Raw genomic sequence first — 17,905 nt, forward strand, 5'->3', positions numbered from 1 at the left:
TTGTCCATCGAACGGTCGTGGCGCCTTCATAACTTAGCTTCATCTCGACGCAAGCTTCACGATGATGTCACATGCGCTTCACACTTTCTCACGATTTTGAGGTCAAACTGCGAAACCACCTCACACGCTTCTTAAAGCGTGACTCACCACCACTTGCTTACACCTTAAGCAAGCCACCATATGTCGACGCATGTACTCTGTCTTGCGATATCGACCGCCAGTATGTCTTTTCCGCTCCCGATCCCTCGGACCGCCTTATCACTTACATCGGCATCTATTTCGCTTGAATTTGTCAATACGCCGTCTTCATCCATCTTATCACACTTTGATTGCACACCACGTGTATAGCTAGGATCACCCTTGATTCCGTACAATCACCTTGATCGTCTGGTACCAAGGACCCCGCTTAGCCATGATCATCCCGTCGTCGATCGTCAAGTTACATCCATCACATGTACATCATAAGACAAGCACAAACGTATCTCCAATTAGACAAATCAAAATTCTCTGTTGAAGAACTTATCCTGGAAAAATCATGAACACCGGATGATTCGGCGTGTATTGCCCTCTGATCAATGGACCATTCGGCGCTTGTAATTACGACTCCACTAAAAACTTCTTGAAAAATCCTCTGGCGAAGCATCCGATGTACACTCCTCCATCACTGGACCATCCGGTAAGTGCAACCCTCCAGACAAGTCATTTTGCCACCTCTTTGGAACAAATTCTCCTGTGAGACATTCGGTGTTCACATCCTCCATCGCTGGACCATCCGGTGAATGCAACCCGCCAGACAAGTTATTTTGCAACCTCTCTGGAACTAATGCCCCGGTGAGGCATCTAACGTTCGCATCCTCTATCGCCAGACCATCCGGTATATAGAACTCCTAAACTCCACATACTAGAATGCTCCGACGTGCACAATATCTCGTCGTCAGACCATCTGATGTGTACAAAATTCTCTAGCACCGGATCATCCGACGAGTGCAAATTTCTTGGCTTAGAGACAAACATTACAACTCCAATATCTTTGATCAGTCTCAAATATAGACAAACACAACTATACTTATACAATACCAAAGATCATCAAATCAACTCAATAAACTTGCCAATCACTCATCACAAATAAACCAATACACACATTAACTTGGTTTATCAATATGTGATAATTATTACAATATATGAGCTTGCTCCATTATATCTGAATAATTTCTAATAAATCTCAAAGTCTAACGTGTGAAAGTAGACTATAATTATTTAGTCTCACATTACTAGTAGAGGTGGACGGAGACCAATTTCAAAGAAATTCTCTCATTCACCCCTTACCTCATAAAAACTAGAAGAACAAACATGTGCGCGCTCTACTCACATTGCAGGGGTTGCTTGCGCAGGTGCGGCCTTGTTTGTAGTTTTGTTCTTTTGATTTGTGTTTGTGATCTCCTTTTACATCGTCATCATAGGGTCTTCTGCATCTCTCGCTGTCGATCGATATGTTCACTATAATTAATCTTCTTTTAATCATGTTTGTCATAATGAGTAGTACCATGTTATTCTTATTATTGAGTATATTAGAGACGTGTAGTTTTATTGTATACTTGTCTTAGTTATATTCTTACTGTATAATAATGATGGTATATCGGTTCTTGTTGATGATTTATCTATGAATTAAATTAGATGTGCTTTTATCCAACAACAACCTGACACGTTTATAGGGTATGTAACGGACACAGTATCAAATACGGAGTATTTACTCTTGAGATACCTACTGTTGTGATTATCGTGAGCAACAATCTGTGCGTACTTCCAGAATCCCATCAACCTACCCACACAGCAGAACTTTGGTTCGGCACACAGCAAAGGCAGTCCGCCCTCCACAGCGTCACGGTGCACGCCGCGGCCCGGCCAGCGCGCACGCTCGGAGCCCTCCGGGCCCGTGCGTGTCACCGACACCGCCGCAGAGTGGCACCCACACGGCCGCGCGCATGGATGCGGCACCGCGGGGCGCCACAGCTCTGAAGGAACGAGAGCATGGCCGACGGAGACCGCCCCGAAATGCGTGCCATCGCCATGCCAAGCAACCTGCGACAGCTCCCCATGAGCTAACGAAACGCGACCAGCACATTTTTTTCCCCTTTTCACTCCGTTACAATGTTGCACATCAAGTGATCGCTTAATTTCATCACTCGGTCAATCAAAATTATTTTAGAGCACGAACAGTTAGCAAAAGTGAACCAACAATTTACAGCTCGACAGCTGCTTTATCGCAACTACTGATGCCCAACTCTACAACCGATTATCTCCCTGACAAGCACATCTGTACGCACACATTGTGGATGCTAGACATATCAACACAGGTCACCTGGGGGCACGGCCTTCTCCTTCTCACTTTTCACCCTTCGCATGAGCTATAACTTGGCCGCCGCTTGTACTCTTTCTGCGCTAGGCTCAGAAGAAAGTCGGTGAACACATGCTCGTACCCAGGCATTTTACCGTAACCTGCGAGCATAAAAGTTATAGCACGATTGGTCAGAAGAAACCCCATACGTAGAAAAGGAACGGAAAAGTTATGGGTTATGGCTAATTGCTTGTAAGTCATAGAATCAAAGAATCTACCCACAAGAATACAGAGAAGCAATGGTGCAAGGCTGAGCAGATATAACTTCGACGAGCCAGGTTCTAGCCAGTCTTTGGACTCCAACTGTTTCTAAAATTTTCAACATGATAGAATGATACAAATGTCACAAGCATCATATACATCATTCAGTATCCCTGACGTCACCAGTAACTATGCTGATAGTCTGATACAGGAGCTGCTATGGGACATGGGAGGCAAACTACCTCTTTTTGCAGTGTATCCAATATTGGTATTTCATAGGAGTGTCAGCAATGCACTGTGAATTAATTTGAAGACTTTTAGCTACCAAAACAAGATTTCAACAACTATGGAGTTTCTTTAAGCAATAATGTTCAAAATGTACAAGAGGAAGTTAACTTACATTAACCCAAAAAGAAAAAAAAAAGGAAGCCACATGCTCAAGAAAAATCAGAATGTCAGATCACATACCAGGGAAATAGTTCATGTCTATGACATAAAACCGATCTTTTGTTCCGTGCTCCCTGATCATATCAATGTTAAATAACCTAAGACCCTGTCAATCAGGTGAAAGGATGATCACTGTGCGATTAATTCATGTAAAATCAGGAAAAAGAGGGGGCTTGGCGGAATCATTAGTACCAGTCGTCGGCGCAGCTCTCGTGCCAATATCTCGAGCAGTGGTCTTGGGGGAAGTTCTGATATGGTATGCAAGAATATCGGTTGGAAATAATGTTTTCGAAACCAATAATGAATAATATCAATTATTGCAAGGATATAAACCAGGACATGGAAGCATACCAGCAACACAAGGATCAAGATCTGCATCATCTGCATTGGCTGCAGCACAAGAGACCCTTGGAAACCGAAATACCCCAGCATTATTTGATAAATCACCTTCATCAACATTAGGAAGTGAAAACCGACGTACAACCCTTATTGCATCCCCGACAATGTAAACCTTAAACATGACACCACCTATAAATGTCAAAAACCGAAATAAAAGATTAATATGGAATTGTAGAGTATACAAAAGGAAGACCATGCACAACTCGATGAATGTACCATGGTTAACAAATTCCTGAAGAACCAAGGGTGGCTCAAGCTTGGTCAAGGAAGATGGATCATAAGCAAGAGATAGCTCATGGGACTTCGCCACCAAGGGTTTCGCCACTGCAAAGTTTATGAGGTTAAAAGGCAAAGTATGAAAGCCTCAAAATAGAATTCAGTAATGTCAATGATTAACCACTGTAGTCACAAAGGATGCTCAAATTATTTTAAAACTCAACTCCAACATATATCAAAATGGTTAATGCTCCCACTTATCAAAATATGCTGCAAGCTTATACTTCACGCCTAGAGGCCTAGAGGCCTTGGAATGAGCAAGCCGTAGTATCATACATAGGGCAGAACAACGGATAATTTGTGTCAATGTGCCGTACAAACTTTAACTTTTTTCTTTTAGTCTGTTTTTCAGTTTACATGGATATAGTAACTTTTTTCTCTCTATTTAGTTACCACGGAAAATGTCTCCCGATATATCATGAAATATGTAAGCTGCTCCCCCTACCCAAGCAATGTACAGACCACACATAGCGACTAACCAGACAACCATATTCCACAACAATCATGGCAACCAAATGGAAGAGCAAACAAATAAAATGCTGAAGAATTTGTGACAAATAGCTTCGTGGTGTTCATACTTTCGTAAAATATCAGTTGAAGCTATCTAATCTAATATATGAAGTAAAGACCTAAAGGGGATAATGTCAGAAGATAGATAGTTTTGCACACTGGCTCTAGCAGGTGAAACTCAGGCTTCTAGTTATTTATTCACACTAATAAAGTAGAAGAGTGAAGGACATGCCACTTTCCAGAAAGATCCATGGTTCCACTATAAAATTTCTCGGCTGATTTAGCAAACATTTTTTGCAGGTATGGTTATAATGTTACCCCTTCCAGTAAAAATAATATTAACTTACGAATGTCTGCAGTCAAACTGTTTTACATTTGACTAACAATAGATCTATGAATACATGACCACCATACGAAAATATGAGTAGATTAGCCCTAAAAAATACTTTAAAAATATTACGATTTCATTAGCTGTCACAAATACATTACAACAGAAATTGGTGGCCAACGTTATGTTTTGGAGATCATGTCAACGTACAAAAACAACTCTTATTTGTGACTGCAGGGAACAATGTTTCCTTTCCTTCTTTTTTTTACTTTGATCATTTGGAAACTCTTTCTTTCTTTATGCTTAAGATCACTCATAGTCTCTCTCATGTGGGGAATTACCTAAGGCCGGCGTATCAGGACCGCAGAGATGCAGCAGGTGGCGTGAATATCATCCAAGCTTGCCGCCCTAGTTAGTTTGATTCCATAATTATTAGCATCCTTATCGGGTTGTTAGCTTCAAGATTTTATTGTTAGTTTGTTAGCAGCAATTCACCCTTATAAAAGGGGAACTATTGTCATTCAATAAAGGCAAGCAAAGATTAGTCCAGTTTGGGTTGTTCTCCTCCTCATCTGCGTGGGTGCGGTCGCCGATCACGGCACATTTGCCACGCCGACGAGGTCCAAGACCAAGGCCGGCTACCTCTCACGATTATGCCCTCTGCCACCCTCCTCCATCTAATACTCCGCCGACCCGTGACAACTTGGTATCAACTAGCTCTGGTTCTGATCCCATGGAGGCCCTCACCAAAACCGTCAATGACCTCGCAGCACATATGGTCGAGCTGTCCACCCAGTTCGCCACCCTTAAACCACTCATGTCGCTGGCGCAAACCCTAAAGGACCTGCCGGACAAGGTCACCAGCCTTCAGGCCTCAGTGTCCGACGGCGCCGGACAAGTCCAAGCGTTGAACCTGGCCATCATTCACCTGGAGAACGTCCACATGCCGGGGCCAGGGGCTCGCACGACGAGGACACTGGCACCCTGGGTAGATTTGGTGACACGAGCAAATCCTCGGCCCAGCCATCGTTTGGCGACACACGCTCGTCCCATCCCATCCTCCACGATGACAACGGCGACACCCGCTTTCACCCGCGCTACTACAAGCTCGATTTCCCCACGTTCGATGAAAAAGAAGATCCACTACCGTGGCTTAATCGTTGCGAGCAGCTCTTCTGTAGTCAGCACATACCTAAAGATCGCAAGGTATGGTACGCATCTCTGCACATGACGGGCACGGCTCACTATGGTTTTATAGGCCGGAACTCAACTCCGGTACTCCTTCCTGGCGGCACTTCGTCAAACTCGTTCACACTCGATTCAGGCCACCGATGACGGACAGCCCGTTGGAAGAGATCACTGAACTCCGATGGACTGGTTCCGTCAACGACTATTGCAACCAATTCCTCACCCTTGCATGCTGCGACACGAAGCTGACCGAGTGACAACAAGTCCAACTCTTCATCACCGGCCTCGTCAATCCACTCAAAACTGACGTGGTGCTGCACAGGCTGGCGACCCTGGACAACGCTATCATGCTGGCCCGCACGTATGAGCAACGCCAGCTCTTGCCAACTCCAAATGCCCCAGCCATGCGAGGCGGGTCGCGTTTGTCTTCGCTTTCGCCTCATCACCGACCACCAATACGGCATCGACGGCCGGCGCCGCGGGTTCTACCACGTCGACTTCAACGTCATCAGCTCTCGCGGGCAGCAACAGGACCACCGCCCTCGCACAGGCAATTTCGCGAAAGCGGCTTACACTTGCAAAGATGACGGCACAAAGAGAGTAGGGTCTATGCTATAATTGCGACGAGAAGCACATCTTCGGCCACCAATGCAAGTGGCTATTTGTCGTCGAGATCATCGGCTTTGATGACGCCGACGACACGCTGGCCACCTCATTGGCGATCTCGGCACAGGAAGAGAAACTGAGCATCTCGCTGCACGCGTTAACCAGCATTCGCGCACGAGCCACCAACACAATGAAGGTCCACGCTCATGTGGGGACTGCTGTGCTCACAGCCCTGCTCGACTCGGGCTCGACTCATAACTTCATCGATGCCATGGCGACGCGCATGGTAGGCATTCCCATCCAATCGTGACATGGCCTTAGCATCGTTGTCGCCAATGGAGATCGTGCAACGAGCTCGAGCAAGTGTCCACACCTGAAAACATCCATCAGCGGCAACGTGTTCGACATCGAATTCTATGCACTCCCTCTGGGGGGATACGACATAGTCCTGGGCGTTCAATGGTTCAGCTCGCTAGGACCCATAGTCTGGGACTTCGCTCGCCACCCCATGTGCTTCGTCCGAGATGGCAAACGCTTCCTCTGGTCGGGCGTGGACGCGTCATCTCCAACACTCAGCACAATGACCGAACCGAGCACACCCTTGTTGGACGCCCTCCTCGACGAGTTCGCGCCTCTCTTCACCGAACCCTAAGGCTTGCCGCCAGTGCGCCACATCAGCCACCGTATCTGGCTGGTCCTTGACACGACATCGATGGTCGTGCGCCCCTACCACTACGCCCACATCCAGAAGGACAAGCTCAAGCGCCAATGCAACGAGATGCTGCGCCTCGGCGTCATTCGGCTTAGCACATCCACATTCTCTTCACCGGCACTCCTCATTAAGAAGCAAGATGGCTCATGGCGTTTCTGCGTTGATTATCGAACGCTCAACGACAAAACCATCAAGGACAAGTTTCCGATCTCGGTGACCGAGGAACTCTTCGACGAGCTTCGCAGCACGCGTTACTTCACCAAGCTAGACATGCGCTCCGAGTACCATCAGGTACTCATGTTTCTGCCCGACATCGAGAAGACGGCTTCGGATGCACCAAGGCCTGTTCAAGTTCGTGGTCATGCCATTTAGCCTAACCAACGCACCAACCACGTTTCAAGTGCTCATGAACATCCTATTGCCCTTTCTCTGCCAGTTTGTCCTTGTATTTTTCGATGACATACTTATTTACAGCTCATCATGGTCGGAGCATCTCCGCCACATTCGCACGGCGTTTCGCACACTGCAGGACCATCAACTGTTCTTGAAGCGCTCCAAGTGCGTTTTTGGCACATCGATTGTGGCTTACCTTGGCCACGTATCTCAGTGGATGGAGTTGCCATGGACCAGCAAAAAGTCCAGGCTATGCTGGATTGGCCACGCCCTTCATCAGTCTGTGCGATCAGGGGATTCCTTGGCCTCACGAGGTACTATCGCCGCTTCATCAAGAACTACAGCACATTGGCGGTGCCCCTCACCAAGCTCTTGCGCAAGGAAGGCTTCACTTGGACTCAAGAGGCCACGGAGGCGTTCCACGCCCTCCAGCGCGCCCTGGTCACTATATCCTCAAGTTCACCACCGACTTCGTCGTCGAATGCGACGCGTCCGGAACCGGCTTCGGCGGCGCACTTCACCAAGGCAAAGGGCCGGTGGCATTCTTCAGCAAGCACATCACGCCATGGCATGCCAAATAGGCCACATATGAGCGGGAGTTGATCGGGCTGGTCCAAGCCAGCCAGCACTGGCATTCGTATCTCTGGGGGCACCGGTTCGTCGTTCGTACAGACCACTATATCCTTAAGTTCCTTCTCGACCAGCGCCTGATGACTGTGCCACAACATCAGTGGGCTAGCAAACTCCTTGGCTTCGACTTCACGGTCGAGTATAAGCCAGGCGTCTCCAATGTCGTCGTCGACGCCCTGTCCAAGAGGAATGAGGAGCACGACGCGGTGGCAATGGCCCTGTCCACGCCGTCCTTTGCCCTGCTGGAGGAACTGCACCGAGAGATTGCATCTGATGCCACACTCAAAGAGCTTCACACCTCGATCATCAGTGACACACAGCCGGCCCAATGGGGAGTCATCAGTGACTTAATCACATTCAACAGTCGTGTCTACGAACGATCATCTTCGCCAAGCTTGCACACTATCATAGTCGCGGCTCATGACATGGGCCATGAAGGTGTGCATAAAACTTTACATCGGCTACGGGCAGACATTCATGTTCCCAACGATCGAAAGGTTGTCCAAGAGTTTGTCCGTACTTGCGCCATCTGCCAATGAAATAAAAGCGAGCACTTGCAGCCGACAGGACTCCTTCAACCCCTGGAAATGCCAGCAGCCGTATGGGCAGACATTGCTATGGATTTCATCAAGACTCTTCCTCGAGTCGACGGCAAATCGGTGATTCTAACAGCCATCGATCGCTTCTCCAAATATGCGCACTTCATTCCCTGGCACATCCATACACAGCACACTCAGTGGCGCGCGTCTTCTTCGACACCATTGTCCGTCTCCATGGCATTCCAAGCTCCATAGTCAGCGACCGAGACCTAGTGTTGACAAGCAACTTTTGGACGGAGTTGCTCCGCCTGGTAGGGGTCAAATTGCAGGTTACCTCAACGTTCCACTCTCAATCAGACAGACAAGCGAAAGCAACCAACAAAATCATCACCATGTACCTTCGCTGTCTCACAGGGGATCGTCCGCGCCAATGGCTCAGGTGGCTACCTTAGGCAGAGTTTTGCTACAACTCCTCCTATCAAGCTTCGTTGCACACTTCCTCGTTCCACGTCATATACGGGTGTGATCCTCCATCAATGTGTGCCTATGAACCGGGTGCCGTGTGGCTTCCAGCAATCGAGCAGGCCACACAGGAGCGAGATGAGTTTATCATGGAAGTCAAAGACCATCTGGAGCAAGCTCAGCAAGTTCACAAATTGTAGTACGATCGCCACCACCGCCTGGTCAAGTTCTCTCCGGGTTAGTGGGTCTGGCTCAAGCTCCTGCATCGCCAAGCTGCCTCGTTGGACATCCGTGGCCACTCCAAGCTTGGTCCCAAGTACTTTGGACCATTCCAGGTGATTGAGCGCATCGGTGATGTTGCATATTGCCTCAAGCTGCCACAGAACACCCACCTGCACAACGTTTAGGCCTACTCAAGCCTTTCCATGGAACACCGATTGAATCAACGCCTCCACTGCCTCCAGTTCGTCATGGCTGAGTCACCATCAACCCAGCAGTTGTCCTTAAGTGTCGGTTGGCTCGTGGTAAACGTGAGCTGCTTGTCCATTGGGAAGGTCATCCGGCAGCCGACACCCCTTGGGTTCCACTTGACGAATTTCGCATCTACTATCCAGACTTCTAGCTCGAGGACGAGCTCCTCGTTGAGGGGGGCAGAGATGTCATGTGGGGAATTACCTACGGTATCAGGACCGCAGAGACGCAGCAGGTGGCATGAAGATCATCCAAGCTTGTTGCATTAGTTAGTTTGATTCCATAATTATTAGCATCCTTATCGGGTTGTTAGCTTCAAGATTTTATTGTTAGTTGTTAGTAGCAATTCACCCTTATAAAAGGGGAACTATTGTCATTCAATAAAGGCAAGCAAAGATTAGTCCAGTTTGGGTTGTTCTCCTCATCTGCCTCGTGGGCGCGGTCGCCGCTCACGGCGCATCTGCCGCGCCGACGAGGTCCAGGACCGAGGCCGGCTACCTCTCGCAATTACGCCCTCTGCCACCCTCCTCCATCTAATACTCCGCCGGCTCGTGACACACAAAAAAAATGTTAAATCTGGCAGATACAAATTAGAAATGATCATCGACCACTAAGATCAAAAGTAAAAGAAAGCAAGTCAAAAACAGCAAACGAGCGGACTTACCTAGTGGAAGAGATAGCCCAGCCCTAGTAACTGCAGTTGGTATTGATGAGGGATCTGTATTAACCAATAACTGCTTAGGAACACCTACTTTACCTGCAAAAGACAACCGCACCACAATGATGAAATCGACCTCTGCAAAGGTTCCAAGAAGATGAACCAACTATCCATATCCATCCTCCTAAGAAATGGACGAAACTTGAGGTACAAGAAGATGACTAAAGTTTGTTGCCCAATGTAGATGGAAAAGCAATTAAAACAATGGTCACATGCTTTTACTGCCACATGTAAAAGTGAAAAATAATTATACTACCTAGTTCCACCCAAGGGATGCTCACCCATCAAGGATCCTATAGTAGATTGAAAACCAATACTTATATACTACATTTTATCTTAGCATCCAAATGATGTTACCAAATATCATATCCTTGACAGTAATTGGACCAAACATATACAAGATGCAGCATGTTCTCAATAGTCAATCCCAAGATAACTAACTTTAAAGTGTTAAAGTAGTAAAATGAACCAACAGAGTATCATCAAATTTTCATATGTTAATATAAATCATTGATTTGGAATATCAATAAATAACAACTTATGTTTCCCCATGTTCATAATAATTGACAGGACAGGCCACAAAGTTACATAAGCAAGAATTTTTTTTTAAAAAAAACATAGTAAACATATAATTGATGCTGAAACTAAATGTGTCATTCCCTTGTGTAAACTGAGTTACATCAACTTCTTGAAATACAGGCTGTTAACATCAGGATATATTTGATCTTTAATTAAATTTTCTTTCAGGGAAAGCACAAACTTTTGCTTGCGCATCACAAGATTTTTAACAGATGGCTGGGTAAAAAGAGATGGTTTCTAATGCATAATTTGATATTAACAGTGCTTTGGTGCTTACTTAGAAAACACACTGTTTGACTAAATCACGTATTAACATACTCAGTATACCATTTTAGAGATTCCAAAGGAGTTTCCAACTTGAAGCATTTTTAGTTTGTATAGCTCAAATATAGAAATGGAAACAGTCAAAACTTAGATATTAACCAATTTAACAAAAAGTCCAATCTACCCATTCAACTATTGTCTCGGTTTAATGTTCACCATCAACAACAAAACCATTTAATTTACATTCCTCAATAATCAATACCAGTACGAATCCCCCCCCCCCCCCAACAGAGGTTTTGCTCTGCTGCAATGACATGAGTCGATTTTTGCTAAGGTGGCAAGAAAATCATCAACCATGTCAGTTACTTTGCCATGTGTCCCGATTAGACAGTGTTAGGTGACAGTGACATTCCACTTAAAACTATCCTAAAATTACCATTGAGTTAAGTGCTTTGGTTTTGATACTTATGGATATGAACTAAATGGTATTGAAGACGAGGAAATTAAACCAAGGCAATAGCTGAGGGGGCTACATTAGACATTTTACCTTCTTTTTGAATGAAAGTATATTCCTTATTTTAGATGAAGTGAATTTGTTTCTGTGCTATCATTGAAGGACCAATGTTTTTTTCCTAAATTAAAATAATCAAGTGCAGTTTTCATGGTAACACTGATGTGTCTCAAACAATAACTGAGAAAAACACTTTGTAGAAATTACCGTAACAATCCGAGAGGTCCAATTCAGAAACTTCTTGAAGCATTGACTGGCGATCGAGTAAATGTGCTATTGCACCAGGTGGATCAAGAACAGTAACTTCTGGGTGTGTCTCCCGATATTCCTAAAGAAATGAGGAACGATAGTTGATAAAAAAAAAATTAAACATACGAGCATAAAATGGAGCCAATGTTTTAAAAACATACATTAAACACCTCTCCAAAGAGAAAGTTTAACATATTGTGGATTACTGACCTCCAGCAGTTGCTGCCATCCCGTTCCAGTCAACTGTGGGAAAAACAAGGATAAATATTTGTTATCATATAACAAAACAAGTTAGACAAGCAACAACGTAGGAAAGTTTTCAACCTTCCTCATACTTAATCTAGAAAGTCATTAGATTACTCCATATTATCTAACCTTATGCAGAACAATGTCAAATGGGCCTTGATCGGACAGTGGACGTTTTTGATCAATGGCAACAAATAGAATGCCTTTTTTCCTGCAGTATGTTTTAGAAGGTGAGAAACTGACAATCTAGAAATAAATGCAAAGTCGATGTCACAAACTAAACAGAAGAATAAGTAGCTATGTGGAAAAGTTGCCAAATAAGAGAAAAATTGGCAACCAACACAAAGATTCAAACTATCATTACAACATGGTATAAATAATCTACAAGCTCAAATTATACGCATTTTCCTTCTATCTGCAGTACCTTGATAGTGGAGATTGTAGTAACTTTTCCAAGATCTTTTCTCCAAAAAGAGCCTACTCCAAATATGAACATAGTTATATGTTTTTCAATTTTTGAAAGTAACAAATACCATTTTCCAGTTTCCACAGATGGTTTCATATCTGTATTCAAAGAAAAATCCTCATCAACGGTTGCAGGAATATGGATCGTTTATCTGATGGGAGAGGACCAAGTGTCCACGTGGCCATGGTATGAAAGAAAAGGTCATTGTTTCAGTAATGACACGGGCACACATGACACAGCACTGGTGCTATGTGCATGTTTGCTACTAGCTAGCCATAGAACACTAAGGATATGCATTTTGTGATTTGTGCATTGCCTGAATGTTTAAAAAGAAAGCTTAACAGGTTTGCATTGTAGATAATCATCAAACAGTCTGGAGATCCAACATCAAGTATTTCTTAAAACATGTGGATCAGTTCAAGCATAAAAGGTAATGCACATGTTTATCATGGGGGTACTAAAGTATTCCTATAATATCATGTGGAACCTAAATTATTTCCATATTCAACATCCTTTCATGATCCAAGTGATGTGTGTGCAGGGATATAATCCTAACTGGAAACCCACGATTCAAGACACAATGAAATTACATTATAGGGTCACAGTTCACAAGTGGTCAAGAAAAAAAGTTTAACATACTTAAACTTGCTTCCGCATCTGGCCCATCTATCAATAACAGAACCAATCAAGCACACATATAACCCTTGTGCACTAAACTTTCAGCAGATTGCTATCACTGGATAAGGCAAGAAAGGGTTGCTATCAGAAGGAATTATATACTACCATGCGACAAGGAATGCACCAATGTCCCTTTCTTATCTGAAAAGAAAATACAGCACCATGGAGATTTTTTTAAAAGCAGTAGAGCTTGTTATTATATGTCACTGTGGAAGATGATTCCAGAATCTATAAAATGAAGCTGCTCCAATGGAAGCGAATAAACATTATAAGATTCTCTAAAAAATTGATGCTAATTGGAAAGGGAAGGCATGAATGCCTCCACTTTGGAAGGAAAATCCAAAAAGGCACGAACATCCAGAAAAAATCATATCATATCATAAGCAGAGATTCGGTCAGATTTTTCAATCTCAAGAACGCTCACATAAAGGGGTCACCTTTTCCCACGTTTTATTCTCATAAGCTACAAGGAATTCACATTTCCTTCAGTTCAGCCGTTAACTAGCCTCTAAATCCAGATAAATAATCAGAAGATAAAAATCATTTCCTCCCAAAACCTGAGAAAACAGGGGGCGGGGGAATCCATGTCTCCAGAATATACTAAGACATAGACAGGGGTCAATGAACGAGGTGGTAATGACAAGGGACGAGGTACTTCTACTCGCCGAGTTCGTTTACTCCTCTTCCACATGGAGTTTCGATCGATCCTCGAACTCTCACACAAAAGCTGGGAAGAAAAATCAACTGTTCCATCCAACTCAATCAAGCCAACATCAAGGACGGCCACACCAAATGCTCGCCCCCAATGCACACGATCCTAACCTCCGCAAAATATCCGAAACAAGGAACACCTTTCCGCCCGATTCCGTCTCTGCCTAAACCAAGGCGTAAAGCGAGAAATTCACACATGATCCCTGCAGTACCTGGCGAGTCCCCGGAGCTTAGGCTGGAGGAAGCTCTTGGCCTTCTTGGAGGTGAGCGCGTACCCCACCACCAGTTCCCGTGCGGGAGCCGGAGCCACCGCGTCTCCCCTCTCCGCCGCCGCATCCGGGTCCACCTCCCCTTCCGCCCCCACGCACCCACCCGACACCATCGCGCCGGCCCAAGGCCCACTAGCACCGAGACAACCCGCGCCGGCCGGAACCCGAGACGGGAAGGCGAGGCAGCAAGTACGACGGCGAGATCGGGAATGCGGGGAGGGGAGCGTGGCCGGAGCGGAGGCGGAGACAGGTGGTGTGTGCGGGCGGGGCGGGGCGGCGAGTGGAGAGAGAAGAGAAGGGAGGAGGAGAGGTGGGGGCGCGTGCGTATTTGTAGGCGGAGGACGGGAGTAACTTTGCCTCTGGAACCATGGAACCCAAGTGTCCGTCAGATTACGGTTTTGCCCTTCTCTTCTTTCTTCCTGGATGTGCTTCGGCCCTTGAGCTAGCTAGAGCTTGACAGAATTCCTGTCATCTCTGACTCTTGAGTTACGTGTAGACTTTGGGTTTTTAGTTTATATATTTTGTTTTTATTTTGAATTAAAAATAGATATTTAAATAATAACATTATTTTAGAGCTCCTTTAAACCGAATCTATTTCGAACATGGTAGTTTTAAATATTTTAATTTTATTGAACAAACTTTACTGTATGGTATCGCGTGAGCTCGCCCAGCAAGCAAAAACATCTATGTCATAAGTATGGAGTGGTTGGTTGCCGGCGTGCGTCAAACCATTAGTTGTTCATGATTGTAATGTAACTTTGAGTTAAAAAACATCGCGTCCTCTTTATTCGAAAAAAGTTACAAAAACATTGTATATTAGTGCAAGTGTAGTTTCAGATCAATGCGGCAGAACAATCGAACGAAATCGAAACAGATCTAACACGTGACACGGCACTTTGTCAATGCAAAGAAAAAAACAAAGCTGCTCCCATTTTTCCACTGCGCGAGCAATCCCAGATTCCCACTAGTTATTTCCTTTGAGTCAATTTGCTCCTATCTGATATTTTGAAGGATGTGTATGGTAGGATTAAGGATGACAATTTATTCTGATTACTCGTTTATTCGTGAATAAATATTTAAATAGGATAGGGTATGGATAGTATTTGATACTCGTAGATATGTTTGTGGACGAAAAATACTACCCAACGGTGTACATGTACGGATACGAGTAAGACATATTCATATCTATGACACTCATTTATCCGTATAAATCTATATATGCAGTATTTTGCTTTAAAATACTAATCTCTTCGCATACGTATGCACTTATCTAAACATTTGACCTAACCCCTGGCTCGACTCCCCTCGTTGTCAGGAGGCCGCTGCCCCACCTCAGCTCGCCCCACCCCGCCCCGCCCTATCCCACACTGCCGCTCCACCCCTGCTCACCCCATCGCCAGGACTCCACTGTCTCACGCCGTTAGGACGCCGCCGTCCTACCCCAGCTCGCCCCACCCCATCCAGTTGTCCTCCCCCCCCCCTCCCGCGTGCACCATCGCCCATGGGTAAACAGGTATACCCATGGGTGACGGGTACCGTGGGCGATGGATTTTCGTGTTGGCCTTTCGCCCACAAGCATTCACGGGTATATTCGTAGGTGGGTAAAAACTAGCAGGTATGAGTAAGCATTATTCATACTCGTCGTATCCGATTGTCATCCCTAGGTAAGATCCAAATTCTCCTATAAACATTTTAGTTTTAGATTATCTTTGCAAATGTTTTTCTGGTGAATCAGAATTATCTCTGGAACCTATTTGGCTAGCTATTTGGATTCAATTTGTTGAAAGAGATGATGATTATATAATTGACTATTTTACCCTTGTGCTCTTATGGTGTTTGTTTGATTTATTCGTAATATCAGCATTAGAAATTAGTGGTGAAATATGCATGGTTGCAATATAATATTACAAAATACATAGTTTCAATACAATATTGCTATATACTATATATAGGGTTCTAATACAATATTATAAATATATATTTTCACTATAATATTATAAATATATATTTTCAATACAATATTATAAAAATATATGGTTCCAATACAATATTACAAAATTAATGTTGGAATATTTACCTTCCTCTCTCTTACTTGTGGACCAGAGAGAGATCTGTTCGGGGGCGAGGAGGGAGCGATAGGAACGGGCGAGTAAAATTTGGACCAGCGGCATTTTTCGTGTAAAATTTGTTCAAGTCCAGGGGCATGTTTGAAGTGGCCAATGTAGAAATTGTGAGAAACGGCCACCCAGCCATTTCGGTGGAACGTTTCCTGCTGAAATGTTTCGCATCAGTGCGTTTGGCTTGCTGCAGCGCCGATTCTCCGAAGAAACTGAGGTGATTCAGGTTGCCAAACGGAGCCTAATTGTGGCCGGCGGTCTGCCTGGCGCCGGCGGCCAATTTCTTTGCCGATGCTGGTTGCTGGAGGCAGCTCGATTGAAAACCGCTAGTGCCACTTAACTAATCCACTTTTTTTTCTTTTCTTTTATTGTTTTTGTTTTTGTCCTCAACTAATCTTGTGCTGATGCTGAAGTATGATGAAGACTCAGCTCGTCCTTGCACAATGTACTCGACAGCCAAAAAATCACAAGTTTATTTATGTCCTTATTATCATCAAGTGATCAAGTCCTCCTTTTTTATTACCTCGAAAGAACCAAGTCCGCTTTATCTATCCTTTTGGTGAAAGAATGTCTCTATCAAGTCCCTACGTGCTTGATAAGCTTGCATAACAACGGTCTCATCCTACCTGTCGATGGATTTCACCAATAACAAGTGCACTGAACTTTGTGTCAGAAAACCGTGCTGAACTTTTCATGTTGCCCATGAAGCTCATGGCTGAAAAACTTGAGTTACTCGACCCTACAGGCAAAATGTTTTGGTTTCTATGTGGCCTGATTCGAGACTACGTTGACATGCACACTTCCTGTTTGGAATATCCTTTGCTTTGCTTTTCATGCTTCTGATCTTGGGCACACCGGCCGGTGTGCTCCAACTGGTTAGGGAGAATTCGTGGAATACCGGCAAGGAAGCTGCCATGGGATATTTCACTGGCCATGCTTTGAAATTTTGCGGAACCCATATCTGCTGCAACTTTGCGTCAGCGGTTCCCTGTTGCCATACTGCTCAGACTTCAGTTCTTGGCATATTCGATCAACTGGAACTGAATTCTTTTTACGAGAATTTTTGGATACTCACTTAGGATGTATTTGGTAGAGCTTGCTTGATTCAAATTCTATAAGAAACTGACTCTCTCGGAAAAGTGATACTATAGCTAAAATTGATTATCTAATAATTCTCTAAGGTAAAGATTATAAAGAAAGTGATTTGATGGTGAAGTGAATCAAGATAAAGTAGTTTTTTCAGCTCTCAGTATCTAGTTCATTTCTGATAATCACTCCTACCAAATCACTCTGGGAGCATCTGGTCTGGGAGCTATGCCGTGTTCTTTATCAGTAGTAGTGCAGGATCACATTGTGATGTCAGGCTTGACATCATCACTACGTGAGATTTAGGCATTTCACTACCAAACAATGAAAACTAATAAAACTCTGAAGTTTAAATATTTCCTATGCTCTGTCAGGCAACATGTCTAGAGCTGGCAAAATCTTTCGGGTGCTAGTGTTGGAATTCCATCAGCTCAGTCTGTAGCCCAATGGCTGA

At 44.6% G+C, this 17,905-nt stretch overlaps 1 protein-coding gene across 7 annotated transcripts; it reads right to left on the reverse strand.

The window, feature by feature from the left end:
- Positions 1-2,151: 2,151 nt before the first annotated feature.
- Positions 2,152-14,553, reverse strand: LOC133915540 (inositol-tetrakisphosphate 1-kinase 3). 7 transcript variants are annotated; one of them, XM_062358743.1, is made up of 12 exons: positions 14,192-14,332; positions 12,549-12,688; positions 12,254-12,335; positions 12,040-12,121; positions 11,837-11,957; positions 10,222-10,314; positions 3,659-3,766; positions 3,395-3,571; positions 3,236-3,291; positions 3,065-3,149; positions 2,618-2,704; positions 2,152-2,496 (listed from the first exon to the last, which is right to left on the reverse strand). In XM_062358743.1, exons 4-12 carry the CDS (start codon positions 12,070-12,072, stop codon positions 2,390-2,392), a joined length of 867 nt encoding a protein of 288 aa, XP_062214727.1. In that variant the 5' UTR covers positions 12,073-12,121; positions 12,254-12,335; positions 12,549-12,688; positions 14,192-14,332; the 3' UTR covers positions 2,152-2,389. The 7 variants fall into 7 exon arrangements, 5 of the variants coding, with proteins under 5 accessions (XP_062214727.1, XP_062214728.1, XP_062214726.1 ...); XM_062358744.1 differs by having other exon boundaries at positions 12,549-12,601; positions 14,192-14,330; XR_009909351.1 differs by lacking the exon at positions 12,549-12,688 and adding an exon at positions 2,839-2,891 and having other exon boundaries at positions 2,395-2,496; positions 12,089-12,121; positions 14,192-14,552.
- Positions 14,554-17,905: the final 3,352 nt, after the last annotated feature.

This window comes from Phragmites australis, chromosome 4, assembly GCF_958298935.1.
Source record: "Phragmites australis chromosome 4, lpPhrAust1.1, whole genome shotgun sequence".
Lineage (NCBI taxonomy): Eukaryota > Viridiplantae > Streptophyta > Magnoliopsida > Poales > Poaceae > Phragmites > Phragmites australis.